Source organism: Garra rufa, chromosome 5 (genome assembly GCF_049309525.1).
Source record: "Garra rufa chromosome 5, GarRuf1.0, whole genome shotgun sequence".
Lineage (NCBI taxonomy): Eukaryota > Metazoa > Chordata > Actinopteri > Cypriniformes > Cyprinidae > Garra > Garra rufa.
In genome coordinates, this window is record NC_133365.1 from 55118101 (window position 1) to 55136804 (window position 18704).

General features: G+C 34.0%; 1 protein-coding gene across 1 annotated transcript in view; it reads left to right on the plus strand.

The window, feature by feature from the left end:
* Positions 1-931: 931 nt before the first annotated feature.
* Positions 932-18704, plus strand: part of LOC141334939 (citron Rho-interacting kinase-like) — a 55894-nt gene continuing 38121 nt past the window's right edge. The window contains exons 1-6 of the mRNA XM_073840162.1: positions 932-991; positions 2928-3070; positions 5611-5704; positions 5867-6073; positions 8018-8171; positions 17780-17966. Coding sequence (XP_073696263.1) covers positions 932-991; positions 2928-3070; positions 5611-5704; positions 5867-6073; positions 8018-8171; positions 17780-17966 — 845 coding nt within the window. The remainder of the gene's footprint in view (positions 992-2927; positions 3071-5610; positions 5705-5866; positions 6074-8017; positions 8172-17779; positions 17967-18704) is intronic.

Consider the following 18704-nt stretch of genomic DNA (forward strand, 5'->3'; position numbering starts at 1 on the left):
GTGTACTTATTTATTCAGGAAACATGAGTGTCAAGGAAGAACTTGAGAAACGTGAGAGGATGTGTGATGAAAATATGATCATTATGTGTCATTTTGCCAATTACCCTTCTTTTAAATAAAATGCATGTATTTAGGATGCATAAATGCTTTAGGATCCTATGAAAATACTCTCAGTGAGACAAAGGAATCAGACATTTTATTTCAGACATGCTTCAATTGTCTTTTGTCCTGCTGCAGGGTGTGATCAGACACGACACATCATTTGACGTGTGGTGGAAATCTTCACAAGATAAATGATAAAATTGACTGAACTGCTCTCTGACGCATTTAAACGCACTGGACATTGTTAGCAGATGAATTAAAGCAGTGTGTGAAGTGTGTTTTAATGAGAGAGAGAGAGCCATTTCCCCTCACATGTTTCACGTGGCTGAGTCTTGTATAATCTCTGGGGAATTTTGGGACGTAACTTTAATGATTATGATCACTTTCATGTTCTATTCCAGTAAAATGATTCCGGCTATTTTGCATTCATTTATAAAAACATCTTATTGATGTATCAGTCAGACGAGACTCAATTAGAGATGCAGCGCTGCTGTAAATCGCCAAATAATCGCAATAAATAATTAACCGTTTACATTTGCATATATTCATTCTTGAGCCTGTGAGGTTGATGCATCAGAAATCTGTTTAAATTTTTAGATCTTTTATAAAGTCATTAATTTGAGCCTGTGGTTTCAGGCTGATATTGTGGCAGATTCTGCTTCGATAAATAACCACACAGTCATTCATATACCTGCAGCTCTCTCTGGGATTTTTCTCTGCTGTTTTCCTTAGGTTTGAACATACGCCACTTGCTCAAGATGCAGTTTAGGCTAATTAGCTAATTGTCTAATTAGAATGATAATGGTGTAATCACAAGCTTTTATTTAGAATGTGTGATCGAGACGAGTGGCTGCTATTTAAAGCCATGTTTGTCGACCGGACAGAGATGGTTAGTGCACTAATAGATTCTCTTACAGGTGATTATTACGTAAGATCACGTTGTCAGATCTGCCGTACATCTGATGCTCAGTTTCACACTTACCGTAAGACAGCTTGGACTGTCATTGTATTGCACGAAATGTCAAAACAAGAGTAATTTATAAATATTGTATATGCACAAAACAAAATAGTTGATTTAAAGAGTTTTTTTGAGTAAAAATGAAGAAAAAAAAATCTATTTTTACTCATTATTAAAGTTTTTTTTTTTTTTCAATTAAACTTAATATATTTTTGCTTGCCATTTTTTATTTGATTTTATACACACCTGAGTGCATATTGTTTTGCTTTTTATTTTATTTTTCTTGGAAGAGAGACTAAATTTCAAATGTGTTTAATTTGAACTTTTATGAATAAGCTGACATAGGCTAGAATCTAGTTTAGTCTATGTGCACTCTACAGAGAGACTTTTATTTTATTTCCAGGAAAAGAGACTAAATTATAAATGTATTTACTTGATCAAAGTTAATTTTAAGGTTGTACATGCACACAAACAAAATATTTTGCAAACGAGGTTTGAAAACCCCATTAGAATAATTAAATGTATCAAAAGTTTATTTTTGATTAGTAATATGCATTCCTAAGAACTTCATTTGGACATCTTTAAAAGCAATTTTCTCAATATTTTGATTTAGTTTTTTGCACCATCAGATTCCAGATTTTGAAATGGTTGTATTTTAGTTTCAATTAAATGTAAAATAAATAATTATTTTATTTTATTTTAATTTTAATTTTAAGATTGTACATGCACACACTTTACAAACAAAATATTTTTACAAAAGAGGTTTCAAAACCCTAGTTCATTAAATGTTATTGTGCAAAAATCATAAAGAAAAAATCCTGTAGCATGTTTAAAAATGTAAAATCAAATGCAAGGATATTCACAATTTTTGGCACTGCTTGCAATCAAAAATGACAGATTTTCCTTTTTTCAATTAAATGAATGTACTGTATTTTAGTTTGTTCATTTTTTTTATGCAATAGTTTGTCATTTTAAGGGGGTTTTATGGCACTATTGAAAAAAAAAATCAATTAAACTTACTATATTTTAGTTTGCACTTTTTTATTTCATATTTAGCATATCTAGGGAAAATTTGTGACTATATTAAAATCAAAACTCATTCTATAGAGCATTTGATTGAATATACACTTAAGTGCATATTGTTTATTTTATTTGTCCTGGAAGAGAGACTCAATTTCAAATGTGTTTACCTGCTAATAGTTAATTTGAACTTTTGTGAATAAGCTGGCATATGCTAGACTTCAGGTTTATTACATGCACTCTACCTAGAGACTTTAATTTAATTTAATTTTATTTCCTGCAAGGGACTAATTTAATAGTTAATTAAAAAAAAATTACATGCACACTTTACAAACAAAATATTTTACAAAAGAGGTTTCAAAAGCCTAGCTGACTAAATGTTATTAAGCAAAAAATCCTGTAGCATGTTTAAAAATTTAAAATCGAATGCAATGATATTCACAATTTTTGGTGCTGCTTGCATGGCAATCAAAAATGACTGATTTTCCTTTTTTTCTCCAATTATATTAATCTACTATATTTTAGTTTGCTTGTGTTTTTATTTAATATTTTGTCATTTTAAGGGGATTTTATGGTACCAAATTATATTTATGATATAGTTAGGATTCATTAATTACCCATTAACCGCATTAAAACTGTGTGAAAATCAAAGCCAATAATCTAAACATATGTTTTATGTTTATTTACAGCATTGATAGAGATAAAGTTTTACATTTGAGATTGATCTCTCAAAAAATGAGCTTTCAGTAAGATTTTATTTGGGTGCTGTACCAAATGTTTCCACTGTTGTCTTTGACTGCAAACAATACAAGTGCAGAATTTTGACGTGTTTCTGTGTTTTGAGCAGGTGATGGAGTTTCTGCCCGGCGGTGACCTCATGGCTTTGATGAACCGATATGAAGATCAGATAGACGAGTCTATGGCTCAGTTTTACCTGGCGGAGCTCATACAGGCCATTCACTCAGTCCATCAGATGGGATATGTTCACAGGTACAACAAAACACACATTTGTTGCTGTTATATAACAAAAATTTAGTTTTAGTAGTAGTTCAGTACTTTCTATTGCTAGTCACTGACAGGTATTTGGTGGAGGGACATTCTTCTTTTAAAAAGCACAAAGCACAAAACCAGTCTCAAGTAGCTCAGGTATATTTGTGACAATAGCCAAAAATACTTTGTATTGGTCAAAATGACTGATATCAATGAAGATATTTTGTTTCCTACTGTAAATATAACAAAACTGCTTTTCGGCCAAATATTGTCCTATCCTAACAACCTACAGTGCCTTGCAAAAGTATTCATTTTTTTCACGTTTTGTTGCAGCATTATGTTAAACTGCTTTAAATTATTTTTTTCCCCACATAAATTTACACTCCATACACCATAATAATGACAATGTAAAAACCAGATTTGCTAATTTTACAAATGTATTAAAAATAAAACACTGAAATAAGTACATTGCATAAGTATTCATACCCTTAACTCAGTCCATAGTTGAAGCACCTTTACAGCCTCAAGTCTTTTTGGGTCTGATGTGAGCATCTTTGCACATCTGCATTTGGCAATTATCTGCCATTCTTTGCCTCACCTTTTCACCTCTCCATCTCTGTCAGCTTGGACATTTTCTAGAGTCCTAGTTGTTCCAATCGTCTTCCATTATGGAGAATGCTTCTGTCAACCTTCAATGCAGCAGATTTGTTTCTGAACTCTTCCCTAGATCATCGCCTTAACGCAAGTCTGTCACTGAGCTCTACAGGCAGTTATCTTGGTTTTTGCTCTGATCTGCATTAGGCTTGCCACGATAGACGGTGTTGACGGTGTTACCGGTTTTAAGACGCAACACCGGTGACATCACTTTTCCACCGTGACACCGTCTCCACTTTTATTTTTTTAAGTATTCGTTTTTTATTAAATGTTTATTTGAATTGAATGGAAAATATCATTCTAAATAATTTACTTAAGACGAGAGCATGCAATATAATTAAAAACTGAACATAGCTGCAATGCGTCATATTTCATTTATCACGTGAGGAGCTCGCGCTTACATATAATAAACAGCGTAAAAGTTAAGCATGTTTGGCCGAGCACGGGGCACTCCCCCTGCCCAGGGAGAGGGATGCTGAAAACAAGAGATGATGAAGGTAAGACTGCTTGGCTATTTAAGGGATTCTCTTGTAGTGCTTGGATACGGAGTGTGATTGCTGATGGTGAATTGGCCGTGTTAATTATCTGTGCGAAGTGTCGAATTTACAGAAAGAGAGTGGCGGACGATTTAGTGTCCAAAAGCACCTGTTTGGCAATATTTTGGGTTCAAAGTTTTTTTTTGTAGCTTCGTTGTCGTCCATTAAAACAATTGACGCCGAATTGCCAATTTCACAAAACTGAAAGTGAAAGTATAATACGCACGCATTTATAAGCTATTTAAAAGCAGAAAAAAGAGCAAACCCCCACCCCCACGGTGATACCGGTATTACCGGTGTTGTCACGTGCCGATTAACCGGTGGGGAAATTTCCTCATCGTCACAACCCTAATCTGCATTTTCAGCTGTTAGACCTTTTCTGAGAGGTGTGTGTCTTTCTAAATCAGACTCATTCAAATTAATTTGCCACAGTTTAACTCCACTCCAAGTGTAGGAACATCTAGAAGCAATATGAATGCTCCTGAGATAAATTTTGAGTGTCCCAGAAAAGGGTATGAATACTTATGCAACGGGATCTTTTCAGTTTTTTATTTCTAATAAATTTGCAAAGTTGTTACAAACCTGTTTTGTGCTGTCACTATGGTGTATGAGATGTAGATTGATGTGGGGAAAAAAGTAATTTAAAGCAGTTTAACATAATGCTGCAACAACAAAACGTACCCCAAAAAAAAATAAACACTGTTTTTTCACTGATAATATAAGCACCTGAGTGGGGAAAACCTTTTATCAAAGTTTTCCTTAAACCAAAACAATACCTGTTCTTGTTTTAGGACAACTTTAACTTTTTTTGATCCACTCTAAATGTTGACAACTATATTTTTAAATTATATTTAAATATAATTTTTAAATTTATAGTTATTACTATATAGGAACTAAATTCTAAATGTGTTACCTGCTAAATGTTAATTTTAACATTTATGAATAAACAAGCATATGCTAGATTCCAGTTTTGATTTCATTGACTGTAAACAGAAATGTTATTTAATTAAATTAAATTTAATTTAATTTTTTTTTTCTAAAAAATCACTAGGATATTAAGTAAAGATTATGTTTCATGAAGATATTTTGTAAATTTCCTACCATAAATATATCAACTGCATTTTTGGTTGGTAATTAAATTAAATTTAATCTAATTTAATTTATAAAAGTTAATGTTAACTTTTATAAATATAGTTAGCAAATGCTAGAATACAGTTTTGGTTTTGTAGACTCTATTGAGTGATTGTCATGTATTATAAATGTTTAAACCAAATGTGTTAGAAATAAGTATGACTCCTCCTCCTTTCTGTATTTTTTCTCATTTAATTCTGCCTCTCTTTCTTTTGTCAGAGATATTAAACCAGAGAATGTTCTGATCGACCGAACAGGTCACATTAAACTGGCCGACTTTGGATCAGCAGCCAAATTTACTGCTAACAAAACGGTAATGAGTGTGACTTTATTCTGATGTCAAGTTATACACAGAGTAACCCTTTGTTCTGTTCAGGAAAGACCGATCATATGCATATGTTTAAATATGTTGTCCACTTTAAACAGTCAGAGTTTGGACTGAATGAATTGAATGGTGTGTCATTATTTGGGGCAGGTGATGTCCTCCAAGCTCCCAGTGGGCTCTCAAGACCATCTGGCCCCTGAGATCCTGTCCACACTTAACGGAGGGCCGACGTGCAGCTACGGCCCCGAGAGCGACTGGTGGTCCTTGGGCGTCATTGCTTATGAAATGATCTACATGAAATCGCCCTTCGCTGACGGCACTTCCACAAAAACCATCAACAACATCATGAATTTTCAGGTGAATCTAGCAGCTTCTGCTGATGGTGGGACATTTTTGGAAGTTCAGTCATTAAGTGTAAAATTACACTTTATTTGTCTTGCAAACTAATATTTACTTTAGCGAAGAGGTTCAAAACACTGGTTTGTTTGCGTTATTAAACCAGAATGTTTCATTTTATTGCACAAATTGCTTAGTAATAATATGTGGTTATACAATGCATTTTAAATTATTACATGATTTATTTTATTTATTCAGTGATAATAAAGGCATGTTTTTACATTGTTTAACTTTTAATAATTTGATTATTTTATATGTTAAAAATGTTGATTTGTTTTCCCATGTAATTGGGACTGAATTCTAAATGTGTTAATCTGCCAAAAGTTACTTTTAATTTTTATGAATAAACTAGTTACTAGTAGAAAATCAATTCCAATTTTTATTTTATTTTGTTTTACACTTATATATTGCATGGAAAATAATTGCATATATTTTTTCCTATTTCCTGGAATAGAGACTAAATTCTAATTTTTTTATTTTATTTTATTTTATAATTTTTTTTACTACAGTTATATAATGCATATAACAATTAAATTTAGATTTTTCCTTTTATTAATTTAATGCCAAGCAATGTGAAAACATGCCTTTGTTACATTGAACTTTTAATAATTTTACTATTTTACTTCTTTATTTAATTTCATTTTATTCATTTCTTGATCATTTCTTTGTTTCCTGGAAGAGAGACTGAATTCTAAAAGTGTTTATTTATAAAAGTTAAAAGTAACTTTTGGCAGGTAAACTACTTTATTCTAGAATCCAGATTTTATTTTATTTTATTATTTTATTTTTGTTTTGTTTTACAGTTATATATTGCATAGAAAGTTATTGCATATAATTTCATTTATTTAGTGATAATGAAGGCATGTTTTTACATTATGTTTACCTTTTAATAATATTACCATTTTACTTGTTAAAATATATAAAAAAAGTAAATATTTCGTTTTTCATTTTTTACTGTTAATGAATAACCTAGTATAAAATCAATTTCATATTTTATTTTATTAGTTTATTTATTTATTTTTTGTTTTACACTTATATATTGCATGGAAAATTATTGCATATCATTTCTTCTTTTTATTTATTGATAATAAAGGCATGTTTTTACATTGTCTATGTTTAGCTTTTAATAATTTTACAATTTTACTATTTATTGTAAAAAATGTAGATTTTTCCCCTATTTCCTGGAATAGACTAAATTCTAAATTGATTTAGCTGCTTAAAGTTAAGTGTAACTTTTATAAATGTAGCAGATGCTAGACTGCAGATTTTATTTTATTTTACATATTTTGTTTTGTTTATTTTGTTTAGTTGAGTTTTTCACTTATATAATGCATATAAAATTGATTGGATATGATGTTACCTTTATTTATTTAATGCTAAACAATGTGAAAACATGCCTTCATTATTTGTAGCTTTAAATGATTTTACTATATTGCTTATTGCATTAAACATTTTGAAAGTGCTTGAAATCAGTGCCTGTTTAGTTGAAATTATGGTTCTTCTAGTTTAAAGTAAATATAAATATTCCTTTTAGTGCAACATAAATAAATATGCTGGATATTGTTTGAGAGGTTTGAGAAATAGCAATATATACATTTTTAGCTTAGACTAAGTCAAGTTTATTATATATAAGATGATTTCACAGCAGCTTCACATTAATAAACAGAATGTTGTAAAATGATGATTTATCAAACAAATTAGTTCCATCTACGTGTCATTATTCAGCTCTTTTTAGTTTAAAGTTAAATTCATGTCAGCTAAATAACTAAATGTAATTTAGTTCTTATCTGATGGTGTCAGTGCAGTCAAATTGATAATATTACTGAATATTAATTATTTTAAAGTTATATAACCCAGCTCTGCATATAAAAATGTGCCGTTTTCTTGCTTGTGTTTTGCTCTCAGCGTTTTCTGAAGTTCCCAGAGGAACCCAAAGCCAGCGCTCAGTTTGTCGACCTTCTCCAGAGTTTGTTGTGTGGATCGCGGGAGCGTCTGGGATACGAGGGCCTACGCTCGCATCCGTTCTTCTCCTCCGTCGACTGGACCGACCTGAGACACGGTAAGACATTCAGTACTCAGTTAAAAGTTCATTCGTTCTGAAACACAATAAAGCCATGCCGCCATCAGAGGCCTCGTCAATGTGTCTGCAACCTAATTTTTCCTTGTACCTGTTAATTATGGGTTATTAATCATTAGACTGACTTGCTGCTATTTCTGTCGCCTTTAAAGTGATTACTTCTCTGGTGTAATTGCTGGATTTTTTATAGTGGGCTGGGATGTGTCTGAAAGCACAGATTGCTCTGCAGGTTTAAGTGAAACACAGATGATCTGAATTAATTCATTCAGCTTGTGGCGTAAAGCTCAGAGTTTCTTCTATATCTGCTTTAAGACTTTAGGATTGTTAGCGCTGGCTGGGCAGCATGAGCATGATCTTAAATCACCATATTAGTACTTCTACATCACAGTTAACATATTGCGTTAGTGATATTTGTGCATACTGTATAAGTAGCACTGGATATCATATGACAACATTCGGAGCCACACTCTGATAACAAACTATGTTTATACGAAAATAAAAAGCCACCATATGTTTACTAATGCATTAACTTGCTCACACACACACACACATGAACACACACAATCTTGCGGCTCCTCTGGGGGCAGCAGGTGGATTTCTGTGGCATTAGTCAGATTATGGAGTGTGCAGGTGTTCTCAGATAGTCACACAGCTAAACCCTAATAAGATCACACACACACACACACACACACACACACACACACACACACACACACACACACACACACACACACACACCTCTTGCTCATACTGCAGAGTTTCCTATGGGATTTTGTTTTGGCAGAATCACACCCTTCAATAGCATCGTATGAACAACTTATCTGTAAAAACAGGGTTTCCACAGGTCCTTTAAAAAGTCTTAAATATAGCTGCGAACTAAATTAAGCACTGGGCTGAAGGCTGATTACCGAAAACGGTTTTTCGTGTTTTTCCCCCCATGTATTTTGCCAAATTTTTTTTCACCATTACATAAATAAAATAGCCAAAATGTGCTTTTTACAGTTTTGTCTTGCTTTTCAAAGACAAAAACAATTACAAAACAACATTTAAATATATTTATTTTACACTGAATATTTGTAACATTCTAGTAGACATTATAGCCTACCAACAAAGCACAATTTAACTTAAAATTAAAAGTGAAATAATATTCCTTGGTCATTTTTAAGACCCTCTTCTTGAATCAGGCGTGTGTTTTTAATCTACAAATAAATGCAGCCTTGCTGAGCAAAGGACAATGTTAGAATAAATGTATTAATAGAGCTGTTGGAATTAGGGTTGGGCGATGTCGACCAATTTGGCATCGTACGATGTCTAATGTGAAACATCGCGATGGACGATGGCATCGTCTGCGGGGGGCGGGGGTGAGGGATGGTTGTTGTTAAATAATTTATTCATAACTAATTAATTAATTGTAGCCTACCATGTCCACGAGTGCTTAATTTGAGCCGGATACTGTTCTGGAAAATGTCCGATTTTGGATTTTTGCGTTCCGGTATTTGTTTTTAAAGATCCGGAATTAACAAGTGCATTAGATCATGACAGTGCGTGCGTGCAGATGAGACAAGATCAAGCGCGGGTTTATATAAATGCATTTGGAGGATGTGTGTTGGTCCTTAACATATTTTCGACCAGTCAGCTTTTTTAAGTTCAATAACGCTCTCATTGTTTGCTTACTGCTTAACACACTCTCTCCAAACGCATTTAATGAGCAGCGGAATGTTTAGAGAGAAAGCTTAATATCAGAAATAAATAATACCAAATCAAGCGAAATATTATGTATTAACATTATAAACACTATAAACATAGCTATAAGTTAGTTACCCTGACTCCAAAACGAATGATTTAAATGTAGAGGTATTTAGAACAGAACAGAAATGAAACAAAATATATAAAGTTAAGAAACTAAAACAAAGCGAAACTAAAAATAGCGCGTTGGGCTCACGCACCTCTGTTTTTCGGCACAAATCCAAGTGTTCCAACTAGGCTTTGTATTGTACATTCGTATTTCGATGGAAAAAAAAGATACTCTTGTTTTTGTTCCAAGCTCTGGCATATTTGGTGTAGTTTATTTAATCTAATTTAATTAAAATTATTTTGATTTTTTTTCTGCTGTTTTTGTATGCCTCATTTATTAATGTAAACGAACTTTCATGTAATTCGTTAGGAGTTCACTGTAATTTGTATTGTGATCACTAACAACTTCCTTGTTATTATTTCCTCATAATAATAATAATAATAAAATAAGTAAAGATGCAGAAATTGAAAGCATGCATTTCATTTGGCTATATAGGGATTTAGTGTGTGTTTTTCGTGAGCGGGTTGCTGCTGCGGCGGGGGCGGGGCGGGGCGCTGCGGGGGCGGGGCGGAGGATCGCGATGCCGGCTCAGCATCGTGATGTCTATTGGCCATCGGCGATGGACGATGGCATCGTCTATCGACCCAACCCTAGTTGGAATGATTGTTATCATTATTTTTGTCTTACTTTTTTATTTTTATTTTTACAGAACAACAGTAAAATGACAATACTAACATTTATAAATGTTGACTTTTATTTTGGCGGATACCCGCAAGAAGACCTTAGTAATACTTTTTGCTGACAGCAGCAGATTTATGAATGATTCTCAACTTTGAACCCTGGCTAATGAGCTGCTGCAGCGCTGTCAGAATAAATACAATTGGTGTGTTTTAGACAACAGAACGTTCTGTAGTTTATTGACTAATGGTTTAAGGCTATTTGATGATTTCAGTCATCATACAGTAACCAGCAATAACGAACCATTTCTCTTCTAATGAATGAAATGCAATGCAATACTAGATAGTCTGTAATGATTTTTTTTGCATCTCTCTCTCTCTCTCTCTCTCTCTCTCTCTCTCTCTCTCAATTCAATTCAATTCAATTCAATTCAAATTGCTTTATTGGCATGACATACTTGGGTACATATTGCCAAAGCATTGTATACAGCAGGATAAAATCAAAACAAAAATACATATAATATACATCCATAAAAAAAATAATAATACATCCATATATACATTTATATAAACATTAATGGTTCTATTAATGCAGATGTGTTCATTCTTTACTTCTTATTTTGTGACATTTGTAAATATGTTGTGCTACCAAAGAGGAAGTAGGTCCTTCACCGAGTAGTATTTTTAATTTGTTATTTTCATGGAGTGACTGGAACTCAGGAATAATCTGCTGTATTTGACTGTACAGTGAGTCTCTTAGGGATGTGTATTTGTCACAGTCGCTCTCTCTCTATTTATTTATTTATTTATATATTTATTTTTTCCTATTTTCGGCCGAAAAATTTCAGTTGCTGAACATTTGGTGCATCCCTACAAAAAAAAAGTCTTAATTTTGATTTCAAGAGGTTTTAAATTGAGGACAGAAAGGCATGAATTGCCATATGGCTATTAGAAAAATGGCATTAGAAAAATGCCATTAACAAAGGTAAATGCAAAATTCCCCTTAAGGAGTCAAAACTCACCTCATAATAGGAACGCTAATTTTTTATCAGATTTTTCTGATTATTGTTTAGAATGTGTTCCTGAAAATTTGACTTAGTTTTGAAACAAAACTTAACAGTTTTTAACAAAAATACTGACCTTGATGTTGTTTTGCATGTTCATGAGACACTATTAGTGGTACAGTTCGTTCCAACTTACCCAGAATAATCACACAAGTTGTGAGAAAACGCAGAACAAAAATGCTATCCCATGTATTTCTAAATCTGCTGTGTTTGTTGCAACAGCAAGTTATCACAGTCACGTCTGCCATCTGTCATTCTGACTGTCATGACAACCAGAGTTCCGGTCCACAGATACTCAACTCAAAGGGATTTCTAGGCATTGTATTTCATCTTGTTTTCTCAAAACTGTACATTTGTGTGCTTTTCTTGGCTGAACGAACTGTTATGCTTACAGCATCTCTTGAACACACAGAGCCCACAGATCTATTCTGACATACAGCATCAGATTTGATTTTTGGTCCTGGCCTTTGACATGGTTATCACTGTCAATCATGGCATTAACTGACTCAATGCCACATTTAATTATGATTATCCATCCAGAAGCTTAGCAGTGTGTAGCTAGAAGCATGACAATACTTTTATTCAAATTGTAAATGAGTTATAAACAAAGTGAGCAAAGACTGGCCTATTAGCTATTGTAGTTACACAGTGATAAAGGAGATAAAGTGGCTTACTTGGTCTTTATAAGTAAAACTTGAAAGATCCAGAACAAGAATTTACAGATAATGTACTCACGTCTTTCTTTCTTCAGTTGTAAAGAAATTGTTTTTTGAGGAAAACATTTCAGGATTTCTTTCCATATAATAGAAATGTATGGTGCCCCCAAGTTTGAACTTCTAAAATTCAGTTGTAGGACCATTTTGATGAATAATGGGAGTTTTTCAACACACAGTTCTGTTTTGACCCGGATTACACAGATGAGACGAGATGAGCATTTGAGGTTAAAAAATATATAATATAAAATTATGGAGAGAAATCCTGAATGTTTTCCTTAAACATAATTTCTTTATGACTGAATAAAGAAAGACATGAACATCTTGGATGATGTGGGGTGGCTACATTATCTGTCAATTTTTGTTCAGAAAGTGAACTAATCCTTTAACAGTGTTGTGATACTCAATACTCTCAGTCTCAAATGTAATATCTTTTATACATTTAATACATTTATCTGCAAAGATGTCACAATAACATTGTTAATATTCACTGTGTCCCACAGCATAGCTCTTTCCAGTATCCCCTGTCATTGTAGATGTTCACTGCAAAAAAATGCTTTTCTAGCTTACATTTTTCGTCTTGTTTCCAGCCAAAATATCTAAAAATTCTTAAATCGAGAAGAATTTTCTAGATGAGTAAAAATTATTGTCTAGTTTTCAGAAAAAAAGGTCAAAATTAAATGCATTTTTGCTTGAAACAAGCAAAATAATCTGCCAATGGGGTAAGAAAAATAATCTTGTTTTCTGTTTGAAATAAGATTTTTTTTCTCACCCCATTGGCAGATTATTTTGCTTGTTCTAAGCAAAAACTCACTTAATTTTGACTATTTTTTTCTGAAAAAAATAAAAATTTTACTTGTCTAGAAAATCCTTCTTGATTTAAGAATTTTTAGATATTTTGGCTGGAAACAAGACGAAAAATGTAAACTAGAAAAGCATTTTTTGCAGTGTTGTTGTTGTTGTTGTTGTTGTTGCATCACATGCAGAAAAACAAGAAAAACTGTGCTAAATCACATCACCACATGTTGGTGTGAATGCAGGAGAAAAGTCTCTTCACGTGTATTTCCTCTTTAGACGTCTAGTCTCATTTCCTGGAGAGTGGCTCAATTATCCTTGATATTTTCAGATAAGAGTTTGATTGCTTGGTTTTGCTCGGTTTGGTTGTGCTGTTCAATATGCTGTAACTCTCAGAGATCAAAATGTCAAATGTGAGTTCAGTGAGAAAGTCATGGGCTGAAAACATTTTTTTTTTTATGAAAGTTGAGCTGAGTGAGTTCAATGAGGTAGGTGAGTTGAGTAAGTTTAGTGACGAGTGAGTTGATTTGAGTTGACGGAGTTCAGTGAGTTTAGTGCTTGAGTTCATTGAGTTCAGGAAGTTCACTGAGGTTGGCAAGTTCATTGAGTTCAGGGAGTGGTGACGAGTAAGTTCAGTGGGTTGATTTGAGTTCAGTGTGAGTTCAGTGAGGTGAGTCATTTGATTCAGTGAAGATGTTTGGTCCGTGACTCTGAACAATGACTCTTGTGTTTAGGGGTGGGAATCTTCAGGCACTTCATGATCCGATCCGATTCCGAGAGTCACAACCTGATTCCAAAATGATTCTAGATCCACAATTCTTCTGCTGTGCAAATACATCTTTACAACTTTACATTTTAACAAAATGTCAAATTGCCGTTTCAATGCTTTGTTTATAGTTGTAATCTCTGTATGTCAGTACTGCCATCTTAAAAGTAGGTGTGTGAATCTTCACTCATTTCACGATTCAATTTAATGACTATTTTCATTATCAACTAAATATAATGCATCTCATTCTCAGTTTTCAGAAATACTGCACATGGCTACATTTTCATTTTATATCAAAGTTATACATACATACACACACACACACACACACACACACACACACACACACACACACACACACACACACACACACACACACACACACACACACACACAGTGGTATGCCAAAGTTTGGGCACCCCTGTAAATTTTCATCATTTTCCTTTATAAATCATTGGTTGTCTGGATAAGAAATTTCAGTTAAATATATCATATAGGAGATTTGATTTATGGAAAGTGTATAATATTTGTATTATTTTTTATTTAATTGGCTCTAAATGATTCCTTTCTTTTATATAATTTTTTTGACTTTTTAAAACAATTACTTATTTAAAATAAGTGTGTTCTTTAAGTGTCCGAACGTTTACAGACAATAGTTATTGTTTTTTCTTTTTCCTTTGATTATTGCTAATGAGATCATAGACAGTGGCAGCTTTAACGCGCTGCATTCAAAGTAATGCACAGATCTATTTCCATATATCAGATGTTTTGTCCTGCTCTGAAAACAAAGTTAAAAACAAAGCCCAAGTTAATAAGTTGAGTTTTACCATTTTGAATAAATCATTGAATCAATAGCATCGCGTTCAAAAATGACCAACAAGTTTCTATATTTGTCCTATTTAAAACCTGACTCTTCCTTGTTCGGTCATGTTACGGCAGCAAAGTTCCTTGACTATTACGCCGGAATGAGAGTGTAGTTCCTAATCTTATCGGCCTAGAAATTCGCAGCTTTATATTTTCCGCCGGTCTTAGTACACGATATAACTACAGAAGAGTCAAGATTTAAATAGGAAAAATATTGAAACTTATTGGTCATTTTTGAACGCGATGCTATTGATCTAATAGGATTCAATGATCTATGTTAAGCTATGCTAAAAGTGATATCGCCAGAACAGGAGAACGGCTGAATGGATTTCAAAACTCAACTTATTATGAGAATGAGCCTTTTTCCAAAAAAAGTGGAGTGTTCCTTCAACCACAGCTGCAATCGAGCTTTAGGACGAACAAACACAAAGCGCTGTCAGTGCATGAGTTTCGTGCATCTAATAGCACTGCATTCCAAACGGCAGAAGTGAAAGCATATCTAAATATCTAAAGTAATGCATGGCAGGTGGAAGCACACACTATCAAGCAATGCACACGTGTCTCAAAGAATTGAGAGAATTGATTCAAAATCATTGAAGAGAGGATCACAATGCATCATAGAATCAATTTTTCCCCCCACCCCTACTTGTGTTTGATTCAGACTGATTCATCATCTGATTGATCTATTAAAGAACAATCCTGACTGATTGATATACGAACGATGGCATTTTGCTTTGTATATTGTTTTTGTTTTTTGCACACAGCAAAGACATTGTGTTGATTATTTATTGTTTGTATATTATGTTGCAGCGCCCAGTTTGACTCTTTAATTGCACATAATGCACAAGCCCACAAGATGTTTTATACATTTTTTGACTGCAGGACACAAAGTTAAAAATAGGACTTAAGGCTGAAGAGCACTTTGAAGCAGGCTAATGTGGCAAATATACTGACAGTATGTACATAATAGAATTAGATGAGATAAGCACAGAATTGCTTCAGTGAAAAGAACACCTATTGTACACAAGTTCCCAAATTAAAAAAAAGAAGAAGAAAGAAATAGACCCCCTGTTGTTGATCAGCCATGTATGGTTACTGAGCAAAGATGACATTTGCTTATAGAGCATTTATATAATGTTCATAAGCCATAGGTTTATAGAAACCTTCTAAATGTTTGCACAGTGCTTTACATCTACGTTTTTTTAGTTTTTAGTCAAATTAACATTTTTCAAGCCAATAATATAACATTAAACCTGTGCACATATTTATATTTAGTTAATTTCAATTCACAATTTATCTTTTTCCCTCATTTTACTAAGGAAAAAGGTGGATAGTACTAACATTTATAAGTGGAATTCAGGGGAAATAATTTAATGCCACAGAAGTTAATTCGAAAAACTTCTGAATTAAGGGTGTAAAACATACTTTACCTTATACAAAAATCAATTGTATGCTGTAAAATGTTAAAAAATAATTTTATTCACTTGTGCATTCACTAATCTAAAATGCACAAAATGTGGGATCAGTAAGTTTTTTTTTTTTTTTTTTTTTTTTTTTTAGTTTTTATGCTCATCAAGCTTGCATGTATTTCCAGATAAATTTCAGCAAAAAAAAAAAAAAACTAATATTGTGAAATATTATTTTAATGTAAAATAACAGTTTTCTTATATGAATATACCGGAAAATATTATTTATTCCTGTGATGCAAAGCTGAATTTTCAGCATCATTACTCCAGTCTTCAGTCCCACATGATCCTTCAGAAATCATTCTAATATGCTGATTTATTATCAGTTTTGAATAGTTGTGCTGCTTAATATTCTTTCTTTTTTGAGAGAAAGTAATACTTTTATTTACCAAGGATGTGTTAAATTGATTTTTTTTTTTTTTTTTTTTTTACTTTTTATTCATTAAGAATTCTGAAAAAAGAATCACAGGTTCCAAAAAATTAAGATCAAGATTCGTTTTGAAATCGGATCGTGACTCAAAATCAGAATCGGATCGTAAAGTGCCTGAAGATTCCTACCTCTAATTAAAAACCTTAAAAATCTTGCTGATCCCAAACAGCAGTGCAAATATGAAAGTTTTGACCTTAAATATTCACATTGACAACAAAAAACATGTTTGTGAACTGCCTTTATATCTGCATTAGTCATCTTGATCACTGATAGAAATCACACCGTTTGGCTGCTACCCCATGGAAAATATGGCTAAAAATACAGACAATTGTTGTTTCTGTGCATCTGATACGATTGCGATTGATCGCGTGTTGAATTGACCTGAAGCTCAGAGGCTTGTTATTGCAATCCTAATGTCATTTTGTCAGTTTCCTGAGATAAATCCACACTATTGAGATGATTAGCATATTCAGATGAGCTGATGAAGCGCTCTGAGCGTGTGTTGAGATCATCACGTGTCTCCTGCAGTCGATGTGCTCATGCCACCGATGTGATTTGTTGTTGTTGTTGTTGTTGTTGTTTTTTAAGCAAATAAAGCAATTGTGTAAATGTATGAACAAAAAAAAACCCAGCGGCAGATACTTTGTGTGTGTGTGTGTGTGTGTGTGTGTGTGTGTGTGTGTGTGTGTGTGTGTGTGTGTGTGTGTGTGTGTGTGTGTGTGTGTGTGTGTGTGTGTGTGTGTGTGTGTCTCAATACAGATGTTTGTGCGGATGCAGCTCTGCGTGAGTGTGCGGATCTTGCATCGGGTTTTGGCTGTGACTCACGCTGATTAGCCGAGACTGCTGCAGTGAGAGAGAGAGAGAGAGAGAGAGAGAGAGAGAGAGAGAGAGCGGGCAAGCGAGTTATTGCGCTACAGTCTCATCACTGAGACCCCCATCTCTCTCTCTCTCTCTCTCTGTTTCTCCAGTCTGTTTTTCTCAGCGACCACCTCACAGGTTTTCTCCTCTTGTCTCCTCCAGCTCTCCCTCCGTTTGTTCCGTCTCTGCGTTCCGAGGATGACACCTCCAATTTCGAGGAGCCCGAGAGGCCCCCCCGCCCCACGACCGCTGCCCAGCGAGATCATCCTCGCGCAGGCTTCCACGGACGAGACCTGCCCTTTGTAGGGTGGTGCTTCAGTCGGGCCCTGACCGCACTGGCCAAGTCTGAGTGAGTACACACACACACACACACACACACACACGCACATGCAGATTTTACTAGTCTAGTCACAGGTGGTCCATTGGTGCGGAGACGGCCACATCACCACGGCGACTGTCACCAGGCAACATTGTGGCTGAATGCGAGGTATTGCTTGTGTGGAGAAAGGACTTTAAGATGAATGAGAGGGAGCCGCGTGTGCGCACCGCTGTTTTTGTATTGGGAGGCTCGGATTATCTCATGCATGTGTTGCCATGTGCATGCAGGGGAATGGGAAACCCTCGTCCAGTGTGTGTGTGTGTGTGTGTGTGTGTGTGTGTGTGAGATATGATCTGTAGCACATTGAAAGCCAGTGCGTAAACATTGTGTAACGTGATCGTCTCTGTGTTTGCTGCGATGTGGTCAACCTTCAGTCTGTTGTTTTGGTCTGCGTTTGCTTCTGAGCTTGTGGTTTGGGTGTTTATTGATTAGTGAATCTCTCATAAATCTGTCAAAATCATGTCCAGGTTGTTTCATCCCTGAATCAGAATGAAAGCATGAAAACCTAATGGTTATTATCATAATGCCAAAAATGATCATTGCATTAATATTTTTTAATCTCATTTTGGCAGTTCTCATTACTGTAATGCAAAGATAATTCTTATTATTGTGATATTTCATTTTATATTTTCCCCAATTCTTATTAATATAATGTAAACATTTGTTTCATAAATATTGTAATATTTGTTTTATTTATTTAATTTCTTC